The following is an 18,498-nucleotide window of genomic DNA, read 5'->3' on the forward strand; positions in this document are numbered from 1 at the left end:
GATCATTATTAATGGGGAGGGTTAAATCTTTCACTTTTCCTACTAAACCTGAATAAGGGGAATTCAGAAAAGAAGAGCAGCCATGAATCTACTTGAATTCTGATGGGGTAAGCTTTTTTGGTTTTTGTTTACTTTGAGGACAGTCTTTTTTTTTTTTTTTTTTTAAATCAAAATTAGAAGTATGCAGAGAATGGTTATAAATTAAACTGGAGGTAAGGGGAAGAGTTCATCTAACTACATGTAAAATAAAAATTGAAGCAGAGAGAGCATAATTTTCACGGAGTATTAGACTTGGTAAGAAATAATAGAGTTTATCTATTCCAACCTCCTACTGGTGAATAAACACTCATTTTGTGTTTGTAGAAAAAACTATTTGAAGTTGGAAACAGGAATTTGGGTTTGAAAATACTTTGTTGCCCAATTTTTTTGATTTATCTATTGGAGATGTTTTTCCTATTTGATATGTAACTAAACCTTTATAACTACAAAAACTTAAATATATTTGCATTTATGAGTTACTTAGGGTGTCATTTTTTTTATACCATTGTATAGATCATAGGTAAGAAGGGAATGTTTTTACTTAGGTCAGAAGCCATTCAAATGAATTATTGATTATAATTTTTAAATCACTATTTGATTTTTATGCAAGGTTGCTTTACAGTAGATAGAATTTTGCATCTCCTTACAAAAATACCACCTTATTGGTTTCATTCAGGCTGGATCTTTTACTTGATCTGATCAGTTTCTACCACAAATACATGAACATGTGTATGTGTTTGAGTATCATGCTGAAATGCTTTTAGAGCTATGTATAAATCTATACTTTGCTGGGTTTTTTTGTGTGTAAATTTTTGTCCTTAGATGTCAAAAAATTAAGGGGGTAATACTTACTCCAGTTTTGTAGTATGAAGAACCAGAGGAATGATCTTGTTGTCTTGAAAAAATAACAGTTTTAGAAGGATGTTCATTAAATATTGTGAAATCATCATTCTACCCAGGGAGCTAGGTTTAAGACTAGACTGCTGCTTCAACTTGCAGATTTGTGGTTGATTTTAGAGTTTGGCTGTGTTAAACTTAATTGTCCTGTTTTACCTTCATTAGTGGTATCATACCACTTTATTATAAATCCACCAATATTTCTGTATAAATATCTGTCATGTTGAGATGCATCGATTTCAGCAGATAACCACAGATACAAACTTGTAAGGTAGAATGTTATATTTCCAGAATGTGTATTGTTAGCTCAGCCATTTTTATGGGCACAGGCTTGATTACCATGATGTAATCGGAGAGATGTAATCAGCATTGAAAAAAGAGAAAACATGAGATATGAAGGAAAAGTAGCTGCATAACTGGCTGCGTATATTTAATACATTAAAAAATAGGGTGTAATGGAGACATCTTATTCTGTCAGTCCTGTTTCCGAGATCTGAAAATTGTCCATGCTTTGTCCGTTGATACGGATGTCCAGGTCAGTCCTGTTTGGGCTCTTGGAGACTAGAGGAGTTGGAAGTTCAGGAACAGTCTTGTCAAAATTCTCCATCTTGATTTGATATTCACCTTTGGAACCCCGGGTCAACAGAGAGGCAAAACAGTGATGTAACATGATCTCGGAGGGTAGGTAGGACGTCCTCCTTTGGCATATTTCTCCCGTGCCTTCCTGCATTGCTGAGAGGAACACAACTAATTCGAAGTGGGGAGGACTTTCATGCTGGAGCAGAGTAGCCAGAGGACTTGATGGTATAATGGAGTGATAGTAGGTTAGTGGAAAGATAAAGAATGGACATTCCTCAGAACTGATGCCATCAAGATGGAAGTCCACACTGGTCTGGTTGAGTTCACCGTTTTCTCTTTCCTGATAGAGTACAGCTGAGACCCGGACACTGGTCAGAGGGCTAGGTCGAGTGTTGGCCACTTGGAAAATTAGATTAGGTTTGCCATCTATGTGAGCTACTACTGCTAAGTCTGTAAAGCGAATTGAGAAAGCTCGATTTTTTGGCCGGGCAATCTTCGCCACAAAGGCACCTAAATTAGAAATCATTGAGTTTTTTTAGAATGAACACTTAAAATATGAATACCTTTTCTGAGTGAGAAGGATGTATCAAATAGTTATACATTTTTTGATGCCATGCCTTCCAAGTGAGTCAAGAATTGATGAACACATTAATTTGGGTAGTCTCATTTGCCTGAAGAATTTTTCACAGTGTACATACATCCTTATTTAAAAGATGTGATTTCAGAAGGGTTAAGCAGAATTCATTTTGTTACATAGAAGTGTAACTTCGTCTTCTCATTTCTTAAAAAGTGTAAGAATGTTCATTTATTACATTTCTGCCCCCACTTAAAAAAAAGTAACAGAAAATAAATGAAATTCATTTGTAATGAGGTTGTTTCAAATTGAAGTAAAAATTAGATTCAGAATAGGATGATTTTGGGGTAGGGAGGGTACCAGTAGAATGAGTGATACATTTTGAGCAGTTTTTAAACTTTGAAACTTATATAACCTTCCCTCCCCTTTTTATTTTAGAAGGCTCTGGCTCTGTGGTGATTTCAGTGTACTTTTCAAAGTGCATCTTCTGTGTGCCCCCAAGCTGTGGGTCAGGATTTCTTAACTACTTTAGTGCCTCAGATCTTATTGGCAGGCTGGAAAGATCTGTGGACCTCTTCTCAGAATTATGCTTTAAATGCATAAACATAAAATACATACGAAGGTAGCAAAATATACTGAAATTGAGTTGAACATTTAAAAACTTATAGTACTTTATGTGCTTTTTTAATGCATTAAACAATAAAATATAGTGGTGGGTTTAATAGTGTACTTTCAAAAGTACACTATTTTTAAGATTTTAAAAGTACTGTAGTGGGATAGGAAAATATCTGTGATTTCTATTTGTATCAAAGTTACCAGCATTGCTGATACTATTGTTTTTTGTTATCTGTTTATAATAGAAGGACATGACGATTTTCAGTTAGGGGCTAGTGAAAAAAGATTCAAGTTTTTCCTAATTTCATGGATCCCCTAACTATTATCTAATGACTGACCTAGTTTAAGAATTCCTGTAGGGAAGTTAAGTGATTTGTTACAGATTATAGAGCCAGTTGGCAGCACACTGGACTTCATTCCAGATCGCTCTTCATTTGGCCCTTTACTTAACTTTTTCAGAATATTATTGTGCAGTGTGTTAAAGCCAGGTCTTCTTTTTTATTTGTTTTTTGATTTTTAAACTGTATATATATCACTTACAAAAGTGACACTAGCCCCACTTTAATTAGAGGAAAGTCTAATGTGTTATCAGGGTTTATAAATAAGATTTCATAATCTTTGTAACCATATTTCCAGTAAGGATGTGTATACTTACTTGATCTCTAAATATAATGCTGACTATTGTGCTCTGGGATCACTGATGAAGAGTAAATGTTGAACAGATAAACTCAGAGGAGGATATTCTAACCCAGTAAAGGAAAAAAAAAAATCAACATTTCTCTGTTAGGTAAAATGATTGTCAAAATATGCATTTAACATATTTATCCACTTATTTGACAAAGTATTTAGCTTCTCTGAAAAATGCCTTTTAGACCTCTTGTTAATATTTTTTGGTGTAAGATGTTGCTGCAAGTTAGTGTCATAATGGTCCTTTTTTTTTCTTAAGGAGTTCCAACAGGTAAAATTTAAGTGTAGTCAGGTTTCTTATAATGTCACCTCATTTGGCCCTAGACTTTCCTTCTTCAATCTTTGACATTACCTGCTAATAATGCAAATTAAATTATTCTACAACATGGATGCTTATAACTGACGATCCCCTCCCCAAACCACTTGTAATTTTTTTTTTTTTTAAAGAACAAAAACAATTACCTGTGATAAAAGCCTCTAGCATGAGGCCTAGGAGCATTTGTATGGCAAGTAAGGCGATTGCACTTGGACAGTCACCACTGGGGAACATGGTACCATAACCAATTGTGAGTTGTGTCTCCAGGGAGAAGGAGAATGCAGCTGTGAAACTGGTGATGTACTTCACACAGATAGTGTGGTTTTCAGGTGGGGCATCATGATCTAGTTCCAGATCACCATTCATCTCAGCTAGAACATACCAGAGCACTGCAAAAACAAGCCAATGAACAACAAAAGAAGCAGAAAAGACCAACATCATCCAGCGCCAGCGCATGTCCATTAGGATTCCCCAAGCATCTCGCAGATATGCAAGACCTCTTTGAGCACCATCCATTTGAAGTGTGCTATGGCCGTCCTTGGTGACCATCCTCCGGTAGCTCTGAGTTAGAAGAGGAGCAATAACTTTGCAGTTACTGCCATCCATTTCAGGCTGTAATTTTCTGAAACCAAGAATAAATTAGTAAGCTCTTAACTGTTTTACAGTTAATACTAATAAATTCTGAGACCTCATTCACTTTCTGCTCTTTTTGAAATGCTTCCCTGGCTACTGGGCAGACTTTCCCAGTCTGACAGCTCTCTCTCTTTTCTCTTCACGGAAGGGGGCATTTATTGACTAAGCCATTCAGTTGCTACCAAATCATGGCTTGCCTTAGGCTGTCTGTTATTGTTTCCTTAGAATGACTGTTAAAATATTGTTTGGCATTTTAATATTTCCAAGTATATTTCAAAATCACTGAAGGTTGGTGTTATGGTTTGTGTCTCTTTGACATCTTTGTCTCTTTCTTGCGCAATTCCAGACAAAGTATTTATTGGTTTGACTAAACATATTTGTGTAAATAACAATTTTTCATAATTAATAATTATGGATAATTCATGACTAAAAGAAATAAGTTAAACATATGTGCTCTTCTGTGTAAATAACTAGAAATCATTTGAAAATGTAGTGTTAAACTGCCTGCAGATGTTTTGAAGCTGAACTCTGCCCTAGGACAGGACTAAACTTTTAGAGATCCATAGTTCTAATGTATGCTTTTTAATTAGCCTATTCAAAGTTTTATGAATAGGCTTTGTTTTTGTCACTTTGCAGCCATTTTCATGGATTCTTTCCGTGTCTAATGGATTGCCATCCTCTGAATATTCTAGATTCTGATTAGATTGTGGGGTGAGGAGAAAATTATTTTCTTGGAAAAGTACGAGATTCTAGGTGGAGATTCCTAGGTAATACTAGGTTTTTTTGTTGTTTTTTTTTTTTTTTTTAAGATTTTATTTATTTATTTGAGAGAGAGACAGCACAAGCTGGGACAGATTGGGGAGAAAGCAAGCAGACTCCCTGCTGAGCAGGGAGTCTGATGTGGGGCTTGATCCCAGGAGCCTGGGATCATGACCTAAGTGGAAGGCAGATGCTTCACCGATTTAGCCACCCAGATGTCCCAATAACACTAATTTTGAGAGTAAGTAAGCCAGAAAAAAAAGCTTCAAGTTTAATGAACTAAAATAACCATTAAGGCACCAAATGGCAATTTTTAAACATTTTTAAAGATTTTATTTATTCATTGGAGAGAGCAAGAGAGAGAGAGCATGTGCGTGCGTGTGCACACAATAAATGGGGAGGGGCAGAGGGAGAAACAAGCTCCCTGAGCCTGATCTGCGGCTTGATTCCAGGACTCTGGGATTATGACTTGAACCACCCAGGCATCCCCCAGATGGCAAGGTTGTTTGTTTGTTTGTTTAAGATTTTATTTATTTATTTGAGAAAGAAAGGGAGAGTGAGAAGAGAGCATGAGAGGGAAGAAGGTCAGAGGGAGAAGCCGACTCCCCATGGAGCTGGGAGCTCCATACGGGACTTGATCCTGGGACTCCAGGATCAAAACCCAGAGCTGAAGGCAGTCGCTTAACCAGCTGAGCCAACCAGGTGCCCCCAAATGGCAATTTTTTTTTTTTAAGATTTAGTTCATTTATTTGACAGAGTGATCACAAGTAGGCAGAGAGGTAGGCTGAGAGAGAGGGAGAAGCAGGCTCCCTGATGGGGCTCAATCCCAGGACCCTGAGATCATGACCTGAGCCAAAGGCAGAGGCTTAACCCACTGAGCCACCCAGGCACCCCCCCCAAATGGCAATTTTTAAAAGGTAATTAATGTAATTAGTTTTTAGCTGTAAACAGTTAAACTATAAAACAGTAGGTATGCTTTTCTCTGTGTGTTGAGAAGAAGTCTAAGGTATGCTTTCTGTGTGTTGATGCTTGCTTATATCAAAGCTGTCTTAAGACTTTTATGTGGAGCCTCACAGGAACAGAATGGGAGATGCAGCTATGCTTTCCCTTTCTTTTTGCCACAGGACAGTGCTAGGAATTTACATTTGACTCTGCCTAGCTGCTTCTCTCAAAAGTAGATGCTCTGGAGAGTATTGTGTATTCTCTTCCTTACCTTTTGCATGACAATGGCACTTAAAGACTAGAGGCTTTTGGAGCAGCTTGTTGCTTGGGCTTGCTGGGTCCTTCCCATTCTAGAGACTTTGGGGCTGTTGGCCTTCTTGTGATACTGGTATTGGACATTGGCCAGCTGGGTATATACTTTCCCTCCTCCCCTGAGGCTAATTTAACACGTATTGTGATATTAGAGACATTCTCTTGTATTTTCTTCAGATTGTATTACTCATGGAACACTGGGATAATGGTTAAAATTTATTTAGAGTAACCATAGAGATAACCATTTTATTTTCATAAGTTAAAGTCATTAATGCTTTATAATTCATTATTCTAACAAGTGGTCATTATCTTTTGTGTATTTTTTTTCTCAGCACAGCTATTTAATGACTCATTTTGTTAGATTCTTAAGTGTTTTAGGAGACCTTATCTGCTGTTTTGAAAGTAAACAACAATAGCAATAATAAAATTTTCATAGGCACTGTGCTAGGTACCTTCTATATTGCATTATCTCTAATTCTTTGGTATCTTGGCAAGATAGATTTTTTTTTTTTAATATTTATTGAGAGAGGATGAGAGTGGGGGGAGGGATAAAGGGAGATGGAGAGAGAATCCTCAAGCATACCCCACCCCCTCCCCTGCCATGGTTGCAGAGCCCCACACCAGAGGTGAATCTCAGTAGAGAGATCTCATCCTAAGATCATGACCTGAGCCAAAATCAAGATTCAGAAATCTAACTGACTGAGCTACCCAGGTGCCCCAGCAAGATAGACATTATTGTCCCGTTTTCTAGATGATGTCACCAAGGATTGGAAACATACACTAGGCAGATGGGGGCCTTAGATTATTTGTATTATTATCCACATCTGGCTAACTTTACAGGTTAATTTTCTTACTACAAGAAGCTATTTAGAAAGTTTGGTGAAAAAATCTTTCCCAAGATGACTGGCATTGTATTCATAAGATAGTCTTTGACAGCCATGTTTTTAGCACTGCTAGTAGATGTTCTTCTGGTCCCCATAACTATCTCAGGTATCTGTCTTAAATCTTTGTTAACCCCATACATGATTCTTAATGACAGTAATGAGTAAAAATATTAGCCAGTATGTATTACTTATTATGTGGCAGGAATTATACCAATTACTTGTGTTAACTCATGTGAAGCCCATAGGCAATGCCTGGTGCAAAGTAACCTTTCAGTCTTGGTTGCTTTATTATTATGAATGTTCCTTAACTTTTGAAGTAGTAAGTACCGTTTTAATTCCCATTTTACAGATAAAGAAACTGAAGCATAGTGAGTTTCCTAGGATCCCAAAGGTAGTAAGTGTTAATGAATTCCATACCAAGTCCAGAGTTCAGAGTCAGTAGTGTATTGCTTCAAAAATAGACATTTTGATCCTGGTTAGCCTTTGTGAATAATACTACATTCCATTTGACTAGTTAATTGTTTAAGAGTCATTACAGAATATTTGGTCTTTAGGAGTGTTTAGGTTTAGACCTGTGATTTGTAGATGAGAAATGGATTTTCAGTTAAAGAAGACATAAAATTTGAAGATCGGCACAACTACAATTATTACATAGTCTAATCTTTTGGATATTATAAACCAGTACAAATTAAAGCAAAATGTGGAGAGGAGACTTCTTACAAAGCATTTCCAAATTTGTATTTTGCCAGGTGAGAAAGTAATTTTTAGAACGTATCATACTAATTTTATAAAAGAAAATGCATTTTGACACTTGAAGAAGATATAATAAGGATATAATAAGGAATGATAATAGTCTGCGTTCAAAAGATTGTAAACCACTGCACTGTCCTCTATGGTTTTTTTTTTCTTCTTTTGAGGTGAAATTGGTATGTAACATTATATCAGTTTCACCTTTGTTGTTTGTTGCTTCCTGCCTGTGTGAAAATGCCCATCATTTACCTTGTACCCTAGTGCTTACTGCAATTAGGGAACCACTGTCCTGGTGAATGCTACTAATTGCTGATTGTTTCACGGTAGTTTTTTATGGGAGGGAAAGCTCCATGACTCTTGATTTTCAACCTACTTTATTAAGTTCTAAAACTCATTACTCAGGGAGATAGCCTTTCTGTATATATTATAGCTAACATAAGTATTATCATTTGGGCTGTTTGAGGATTATTACTTGTTACCTACAGCTTTGTGTAACAGTCACTCTAGGCTTCAACAATTTCTTTTTTTCTCTTGCAGCTAACTAAATACATGGAAAAGCCTGTGAACAGGAATGTCAAGGCTAATATCAAAACAGTGAAGCAATCTCCTTTTTATGTATATGCCAATCTTGTTCAGGTTGTGTGGTGGGGTGGAGTAGTTGAGAGAATAAGATTTGATCTCCACTTAATGGATTACCCTGAATAAGTCCATCTTTGCATTCATGTAAGCGGTATGGGTTAGTAAATGAACATCATGTGGGGAATCTAGCCGACCCTGCTCTGGCTCTGTTGGTTCCACAGCCATGTCAGCTGGGCAAGCCACCCAATCTCCTTGGCCAGCCTTCTTATATTAAAAAAAGAGAGAGACGAAAGGGAATTAAATAACATGCTCTCTTAAAACTCTGTAAGTTTTAAAATTTATTTCCATTTCCCTCAACTGACAGAGGTCTTTTAGATGATTTTTTTTCTTTTTTCTCCTATGTCGTTTTACATCTGCTTGTATGGTATTTTAAAATTACATTATTGTTGCCTGATACATGTAGATTTTCTCTCCAAGTAATTTTCATATCTTTATAGGTGTACAAATACCCGTTGAATGTGTTTTTGTTTTGGTTTGTATTTATATGGTTCTCACAAACTGATCCCAGTAGAAAATAAAATTGAAGCTTGGGAAGGTTTGTTTGTATCTCTGTGTGTGGGCTGTAAAGTATTTCCTCATTTACAGACTTTGGTGGAAAAAAATAATACTTTATAAAAATGATAGTTTGGCTGCTTCAGTGGCTGTGAAAATTAGGATTCATTTTACTCATTTGGTTTGTAGCACTTAAAATTGCGTATTTTCTATTGCCATGTTGTAAGGTGGTATTGTAGTTCATATTAAACAGTTAAGATAATAGGCTATAAATACAAATGTTAAATGATCACAGTATTACTATGTATTTGCTTATAACTGGTGTAAAAACTGATTGTATAGAGTCTTAGAATCATCTCTCTTACCATCTATAATTGGGGCAAACAGTGTGAGTTCTAACTCTCTTATATAAGCTCAGAGATTCTTTTCTATTTTAATTTCTTCTAGCACTACTAATTTCGGTAGTAGTTCTGGCTTTAAAAAGACATTTAAAATTAAGTATTTATCACTTTTCATGTCTTAAAAATATCTTTTGGGGGGGGCTCATTTGTTCTTGTACACTCATGTTGGTTTTTTTAATCCCTTCCAAAAGAAAGATATCTATATATATATTTAAAAGCCAAGGAAAGTGGATAAAAACAAAAAAGCCACTGAATTTTTTCTGGGGCCTTTCCTTTCTACTGATTTCCATATTATAATGTGGAATTAGTATTCATTTAATAAAACAGGAAAATTTCTAGTAATGCTCTCAAATGGGCTATTATTCCATTTTCAAAATTTAAGGAAAAAGCATAAAGTATCTTAATGTATGACTCTAGAGGTAATATCTTTGTTTTAAAAATCTATTGGCGATGTCTGGCTCTGTCCCTATTTGCCACTCAATTTCTTTCTCTGTTCCCCTTAAGGAAAGAAATAAAAATGAATATTATTTCATGTACTCACCAGTTCTTTTGCTGGGTCAGCCTGTGTTTTGCACAGGTAGGTCTTGAGGAAACTTGCAGAGTCTGTCTTTTTGATAAGGTAACTTTAATCTACAAGTCTAGCTTGTAGGTTCTCTTCTTGGACTGGGTTTACAGTTCACATTCCTCTGTTTATAATGTCGTGGGGGCTAGTTTCAGCTGAAGCTGATGTGATTGGTCACTTAGTCTGCAGGGGGGCCAATTAGCTCTGATCATGTGGAAAAGAATGCTGGTTTGTTAGAAGTCTTTCTTTACCCAACACAAACCTTAACAATTCTGGAGAAAGCCTCCAGAACTGACTTGGAGAAGGGGTGCATTTTTTCCCTCTAATCAGGACCGGTCTTTAGTAAGTTTGCATAATCTTACTTAAGAGTTTATTTGAAAGTTCAAAGGGATAAAATTCCCTGCAAGATTTCCTTTCAGCCGTCTTTCCTTATATAGCATGTTGAAGTGTGAGATACTGCCTTTACTATTCTTTTTTACATTTTTTTCTCCATTTCTTTGGGGAAGATTTCCTTGGGTGAGGACTTCTAGGCATGAATTAATTAATTGATTTTATTAGTTTTCTTTTCATATTCCACCTCACTAGAATGACTGCCATTAATTCTAGAACTGGTAATATATGTAATTTAGTTACCTGAATTTTGGGGAGGAGGGGCAAGGAGGCAGGCTTTTTTTTTTTTTTTAAAGGCTATGTGCAGAGATCTCAAGTAAGAATAAAAATTGTTTTGTGCCTTGCACTTATCTTTGAAAAACACACATATATGAATAATTTTCTTAAGGCATGCTTTAGTAACGTTTAGGGGATGATTTCCTGAGAAGCATATGTTTATGTGCAGTAAGATGAAGTGTTCAGGGTACAGAAAATTTAACTTAACATCTAAATGGTGTTTAGCTAGAAAATGTCTGTGATCCATCTTGTAGCAACCTTGAAATGAGCTGTGGGATGGCTTTGTGTAATGCCTTTACTGAGCAGTACTTTTCTCCACCTCCGTTAGTTGCTGATTTTAAAACTTTGATCAAATGTCACATGTAAGAGGATCTGAGAAACAAAGGCTGTGATTGTTCAAAGTAAAATCATGGAAGAAGGCCTGCTGGGAAAATTATTAATGTAGACCAATATAATGCTACTTAGAAGGTGAAATCCGCCTTTGTAGATTCCTTCCCCTCCCCCACAATTAAGAAAAATATTAATTCCTTCTTTGTTTTATGAATGCCAAACATCTTAGTACAAGTTCAGACATAACATTGGAAACTTTGACCTTCAGAACTAGAGAAGGTAAAAGCATAAAATAGGGACTTGTGATGTGATGCTTATTGCCTACACACACTGTTAGGGAATTATACTTTATATCAATTGACAGTTGATGGATTGCGGGGGTAAAAAAGTCAGAGTGTGACACCGCCTTTAAGAAAGTATGGGAGTGTATTTGCCATGTGTCCTGCATCACCATTATAATTAGCCAAGATGGTGAAGGATTTTACCAAACTTAGAAGCCTCTTTCCATAATATACTCTGTTTCAGAATATGTTAAGGGAAGAATGATTTGGCAAAACGATTGTCAAGAAAGAAATGTCTTAAGGGAAGAAGGGTTCTGGTTTCTTGATTTCTACAATATGAAAGTCTTGCTATGGTCTATAGACTGGTTCCTAGTTGCTAATTATATGGATATTGTAGACTGGTTTTAGAGTGTCCAGTCAGGAGCATAGTACTCCCATTTTAATAGCCTGAGCAGTTCAGTTTCTTTCTGGTTGAAACCTCAACCAGGTTAGTTGAGATGGAACTGATATTGGCATAGATGGTATGTAAACTTCACCTTAAAATACATGGGCCCTTTTATCTAAACAGAGTTACTGATTTCAGTTGGAGATGGTTCTAAAACATTTCTTCTGTGAATGAACATAAACACTAGGTATCTGTTCTCTGATTTATTTTTTATTAAAAATTTTGATTAAGCAAGGTGCCAAGACTAGATATATTATTCTTTATTAAATTCAAATCTCTGTCCCTAAAGGTGTTTGATTTTCTCTCTGGCTAAAGTAATCTAGTATATAGACCGTAACTATACCAACTTGTACTTGAGAATAACAAATGCTGTAGCTGGAGTGTAGTGTCCTGCTGTGTGCATGAATAATCTCCCAACTTTGCAACTTTAGCCCTGTCTCCTCTGCTCTTTCTTACATGGTGTACTTCGCTTTCTTTAGAAGGTGCCTAGTCCCTTTCCGGTTCTGCATCAAGCCCATCTATTGATCATCTTCTTCCCCAGAGATCTGAGGCAGTGCCTGGGTGTATACCATCAGATGACTGTACATGAGGCTTGTAGGGTATGGGGTATATTCAAAGCACAAGAGGTATTTTTTCAAGGAGATTTTGATACGCTGCAGCCCCTCCAGTGTGTCTCCCAGCCAGGAACTGTTGTGTTTTCGGGAACAATGTTAATGAGTGGAGCAGTTTCTAACCTCTTAGGAATTAGGATGGGAAAAAAGCTACAAATCTCTGGATAAAAGATTTAAACTTCTTCCTAGCCATGGTGAGTTTTGTTTACAATTGATTATAGGGAAAGAAAGTAAATATCAACACCTGGATGGGATTTCCTTTCACTACTTTCTCTGGTGTTAGAAAATATTTTTAGTGTTGATCAGAGACTATATATTTGAATAGAGAAATAAAAAGTTTCTTCCTAGAAAAATTTGCACATAAACAAGCTTCAAAGTCTGTCCCATAATTCCACTTTTGCTTTTGGAGTTTGGGCACTTGTAAGTTCCAAGTCTCACAGCTGTAGATTTTATTGGCTGAGTGCCTCTTTGCTCCATCTGAAGTTTTCCATAAACACCGTTTTTGGCTGTGAGTCAGACATGCACACAGGTGCCCTTTTACTGCTCTTTCTCCTTAGGAAGTCTACTCAATTAGACCAGACTTGGTCCAAATGTAACCAATATTCCATTTTAATTTTATTTTATTTTTAGAAGAATCCTATTCATACTTAATACATTAAGTCAGAAACAACCAAGTATTTACTGCCATTGGGAAAATGTTTATGTATGTTGTACATTTGCATTTTAGCACCTTTTATACATTTTCAGTTACTGTTGATATAAGAACATAACATATATAGATATAGTTTGATTATAAAACGGTCATGTTTGCTACATTGAAAAGAAGAAAATACATTTTAAATTTGTGTTTCTTTATCTTTTGAAGGTTATAGATACCTTTAGGACTCTACAAAAACCTTAGACCCTTTTCCCTGATAAAAGAAAATATGCCAGCGTAATATGTGCTTCTAGTTCAAGGATTCATTACCCCTGAGTTCATTTATGGACTGTAGGTTAGGAATATTTGGGTCAGGCATTACATTTGTAAATTGTTCAATTACATTTACTTTCAGTCTTGTTTACAAGTTATTCTGTTAAGAATTTAAGAAGAAGTAAACTAAAGTACTTGGTTACTCAACTTTATTATCGTGCTGGTATTATGGAAGGAGGAGGACTTTGGTTTGAAATGCTGAGAAGGGCCTTTTGGGTGTTCCTCATGGGCCACTGTGGAATTCTGGAGTTTGTAGACATGAGAGGAACTTTAGGTAGCATCCTCTAATAGCCTGGGAATGACTTCTGGTATTTAGCTTTTATATTAAATTATATTTGTAATACACGAATGTATGTATTTTTTTTTTTAAAACAAGTCTTATAGATCTAATTCTTTCTGACGTTTTCACTCCCCACTCAGATCTACATAGATACAAATATACTGTAATCGTTTAGGTAGTAAAAGATGTACTTTGATGTTTTAGAGCAGTTCTTGCATGCAGTATAAGTTTTAGTTATATTAATAGTAGTTGGAAATGTTTATTTTATTAGATGGTGCTTGAAGTCATTTTTCCCCTCAAAATAATTCTAGAATAAAATTTTTATAGTGAAGTAAAATTTTTTCAGAGGTATATATTTTGACATAATTTTATTTATTTGGGAGAGAACACACAAGCAGGGGGAAAGGGCAGAGGGAGAGGGAGACTCAGACTCTCCACTGAGGAGGGAGCCTGATTCGGGTCTCAATCCCAGGACCCTGAGATCATGATCTGAACTGAAGACAAACTGTTAACTGACTGAGCCACCCAAGTGCCCCTTGACATGATTTCTGTTGGGATATTAATACCTTTAGTCCCATCGTCCCCTTATAGAGATGTTGGTAGTCTTTGTCTATAAGCTGTGCCATGTGTAGTATGTCTGTTGCCATTTTAGAGTTTGTTAGACTTTGATTCCAGAGCTGCTTCCTTCTCCATTAGTTTTTCTGGAATTTTTGCTCTTCCAGTGGGTTAAATTTGTGAGTAAACCCAGGATTAGGAGTTTAATACTTTTTTTTTTTTGGTAAAGATTTTATTTATTTGACAGACGCAGCAAGAGAGGGAACACAAGCAGGGGCTGTGGGAGAGGGAGAAGCAGATTCCCCACTGAACAGGGAGCCCCATGTGGGGTTCCATCCCAGGACCCTGGGATCATGACCCAATCTGAAGGCAGATGCCTAATGACTGAACCACCCAGGTGCTCTGAACACCCATGTTCTATTTCTGATTTGGTCACTACTCAACTGTGTGATCTTAGGAAACCCCCTCTACAGGTATCCTTTTCCTTACAGGAACAATAGAGATGATAATGTTAAATTTAATTTTTGTGGTTAAAATGATGATTAGATGAGATAAATGGATGCATTTGTTTACATGTTTGTCTCTGAGCTATGGACCTGGAGGGTAGATGCTGTGTCTAAGTCTCCTTTATTTTTAATCCTTCATTTTTAATTGTGTTTGTCTATAGAGGAAGCACTCATGTTAATGTTTCATAGAGGTCTGAGTAAAACAGGTAAAAATGGTAAAGTTAGTACTGTTTTTATGGGAAGATATTTGGTAGTGCTTACTGAAGTTGAATATACCTTATTTTATTCCTGGCAATTTCACTGCTAGGCATAGACCAACAGAAATAGAACCTTTTACTAAATTTCATATCCAGGAACGCTCATAGCAGCACAATTCATACAGCAGAGAACTAGAAACAAACTAAATCAGCAACAGAATAATATATTGTGATCTGTCCATACAGTGAGATCCCATTAGCAGTGTAAAAGAACAAGCTGTGGTTCTCTGTAGCATTGTGGATGAGTCTCCCATATTGTTCAGTGAAAGAAGCCAGACATAAAGGATTCTTTCATTTGCATAAAAGGTTAAAAAAAGCAGAACTAATCTTCGGAGATGAAAGTCAGAAATAGTGCTTACTTTGGGAAGGGTTGACTGGAAGGACAGCAAGAATTTTGAGCGCTCTTGATATATTTTTTTTAATTTTTATTTCTGTTAATTTTTTATTTTTTAAGTAGGCTCCATGCCGAGTGTGGAGCCCAGTGCAGGGTTTGAACCCACAGCCCTGAGATTAAGACCTGAGCTAAAATCAAGAGTTGGAAGTTTAATCAACTGAGCCACCCAGGCGCCCTAGATACTTTCTTTTTTAAAAATATTGGTTATGTGAATATATTTGCTTTATGGAAACTCTTGGAATTGTACATTTGTGATTTATGTACTTTTTGGCAAGAATGTTATACTTCAGGAAAAGGTTTTCATAAAGGGAATGGGGAGAGTCGTTGAGTGAAGTCCACTTAAAAGTTGGGGAATTAGTTGCGTCCTTCTCTTGTGAAAATGAGTGAGAGGCGCCTAGGTGGCTCAGTCAGGTGGGCGTCTGCCTATACCTCCGGTCGTGGTCTCAGGGGCCTGGGATCAAACCCCACATTGGGCTCTGTGCTCAGCTGGGAGTCTGCTTCTCCCTCTCCCTCTCCCTCTCCCTCTGTGCTCTCTCTCAAATAAACAAATAAAATCTTTAAAAAAAGAGAGAAAAAGAAAATGACACTGACCCTCCTGAGGTGGAACCTCCACATACCTTGCACTTCTATATGGGATGTTTGGCATGTTAGAATTATGTTATTCTGGCTTTTCTTGGTTTACTGGAGAAGTTGTCATTTCAATCTTCTTTTTTTTTTTTTTTTTTTTTTAAGATTTTTATTTGACACAGCGAGAAACAGAGAGAGAGAGAGAGAACACAAGCAGGGGGAGTTGGAGAGGGAGAAGCAGGCTTCCTACTGAGCCGCTGAGCAGGGAGCCTGATGTGTGGCCCGAAGCAGGGGTGGATCCTGGGGCACTGGGATCATGACCTGAGCTAAAGGCAGATGCTTAACAAGCCTGGAGAACCTTGTTACCTTAATATTTCTATTATAGTTATTAATTATGTAATATGTGACATATCAAAAACTATATTGCAGCTGAGGAAATAAGCACTCGGTAACAAAATTTGAACTACTTTGTTAACGATTTTTGAGCTAGAGAGGCAGGCAGAGAGAGATGGGGAGGCAGGCTCCCTGCCGAGCAGAGAGCCCAACTCGGGGCTCGATCCCAGGACCCTGGGATCATGACCTGAGCCGAAGGCAGAGGCTTTAACCCACTGAGCCACCCAGGCGCGTCTTGGATCTTTTCTTTCTTTCTTTTTTTTAAAGCCAGGGTGTATAAATCAGAATTGGGGCCAGAAGTAAAATCAGGTGTAGTGAATGCAAGATTTTTATTCTTTGTTTAGTACTGTGCTCTTCTTTATCTTCAAAATACCAGTCTCAAATCATTTTTGGAACAAGGTATGGCATAGTCATTCAAACATTATGAAAATTGTTGAAAATTACAAGATGGTTTTCAATAAGTAGAAAAGCCAGATTTTGTTTCTTCCTGTATTTTCCCTATTTTTGCCCTGTTCTTTTTTCCTGTTTTTCTTTTTCCTTAAGATCTTATTTTTAAGTAATCTCTACATTCAGTGTGGGGTTTAAACCTACAGCCCTGAGATCAAGAGTCACATGCTCTTCCAACTGAGCCAGCAAAGTGTCCCTACCCCATTGTGTTTTTTATTTTTTTATTAGGTACTAATATGTTTTTTATTTTTTTATTAGGTACTAATATGTAGGACTGATAGGTCCAAAGGTAAAGAAGCTGTTAGTTTAAAAGATATATAAACAGTTTACACAAAGGGACATAAAGTCAGTAAACAACAGGAAATATCTTTGATATGAAAAATTCATATTTGAGCTGTGTTAATTTACCACTTTACAACTATTAAAGTAGTAAAAAGGTTTTGAAAGGATATCAGTACTTAGTATCAATAATGTGAAATGGTGTGTTGATTTGACCCTTTTTTTTTTTCAGGGAAAGAGGCAGTGGACAAAGTCTGTCTTTTGACCTAGTAATTGCACTCTTTTGAGGTTTTTTTTTTTTTTTAGAAGACATAATTCAGAAAAGTATTTCTTGTCTATCTATATAGTTCATAAAAAATTGGTTATAAAGTAAATGTCCAGTGGGAAATAATCTAGTGGATTACACTATGGCTGCAAAGTATACCTGGTATGTACCCATTTGTATGATTGGGAAGATGTATAATCACAGAGAAGTACTTGCTATGAAAATAGTAGGTATACTGATTGCAACTATAAAAAATATAAAGTTAAATAAAAGCTAACTACAGATAGAGTTCTGTTTCTAAGATTGAGGGATTACTAGTATTTTTTTAAAGATTTTTTATGTATTTATTTGACAGAGATCACAAGTAGGCAGAGAGGCAGGCAGAGAGAGAGGGAAGCAGGCTCCCCTCCGAGCAGAGAGCCCGATGCGGGGCTCGATCCCAGGACCCTGAGATCATGACCTGAGCCGAAGGGAAGGCAGAGGCTTTAACCCCCTGAGCCACCCAGGTGCCCCGGGATTACTAGTATTTTTATTTTTAATAATTTTAATGTTTTGTAGTGTATCATCTGTTAGAAAAAAATTATAGTGATCAGTTTTTGATGAGTTAAGCATTTTGCAATTTCTGCTCTTTCTCTTGCTTTGCTATGTTCGTTAGTTTTTCAAAGGCTTAGTGTAAAAGTAGGTGAAAGAAAGTGAATGTTTCGTCTAGTGCATCCATCATGTGATTACTACTGTATTCCCAAATCATTGCATGGTACCTGGCACATACTGCTTGTGATTGATTATGTGGGTTAAAAGCCATTTCCCATCATTTATCTATATATGTTTCTATTTATCTATCTATGTATTAGGGATTTTTTTTTTTAAAGATTTATTTTAGAGAGCAGAGAGCATGGTGTGGGTAGGGGCAGAGGAAGAGGGAGAGAGAGAGAGAATTTCAAAGACTCCCTGCTGAACATGGATCCTGATGTGGAGTGATCTCAGAACTCTGAGATCATGACCTAAGCCAAAATCAAGAGTTGTGTGTTTAACTGAGCCACCCAGGTGTCCCCGTATTAGGGGTTTCCTTAAGTTTGCTTCTTTTTTGTTAGTATAGCTACATATTTCACCAAGTCATATAGTAGATGTGGTACTTTGTAAAGCTGGTTGCCTTTCTTAATCTGAGCAAGAG

At 36.6% G+C, this 18,498-nt stretch overlaps 2 protein-coding genes across 9 annotated transcripts in view; one reads left to right on the forward strand and one right to left on the reverse strand.

The window, feature by feature from the left end:
* GIGYF2 (GRB10 interacting GYF protein 2) overlaps window positions 1-18,498 on the forward strand; it is a 145,754-nt gene that overhangs the window by 63,620 nt on the left and 63,636 nt on the right. The gene's annotated exons all lie outside the window — the stretch shown is intronic.
* On the reverse strand, window positions 1,043-10,174 carry KCNJ13 (potassium inwardly rectifying channel subfamily J member 13). The gene is made up of 3 exons (XM_032857510.1): window positions 10,061-10,174; window positions 3,854-4,329; window positions 1,043-2,025 (listed from the first exon to the last, which is right to left on the reverse strand). Exons 2-3 carry the CDS (start codon window positions 4,311-4,313, stop codon window positions 1,403-1,405), a joined length of 1,083 nt encoding a protein of 360 aa, XP_032713401.1. The 5' UTR covers window positions 4,314-4,329; window positions 10,061-10,174; the 3' UTR covers window positions 1,043-1,402.

Source organism: Lontra canadensis, unplaced genomic scaffold (assembly GCF_010015895.1).
Source record: "Lontra canadensis isolate GAN:19392208 unplaced genomic scaffold, GSC_riverotter_1.0 scaffold13, whole genome shotgun sequence".
NCBI lineage: Eukaryota > Metazoa > Chordata > Mammalia > Carnivora > Mustelidae > Lontra > Lontra canadensis.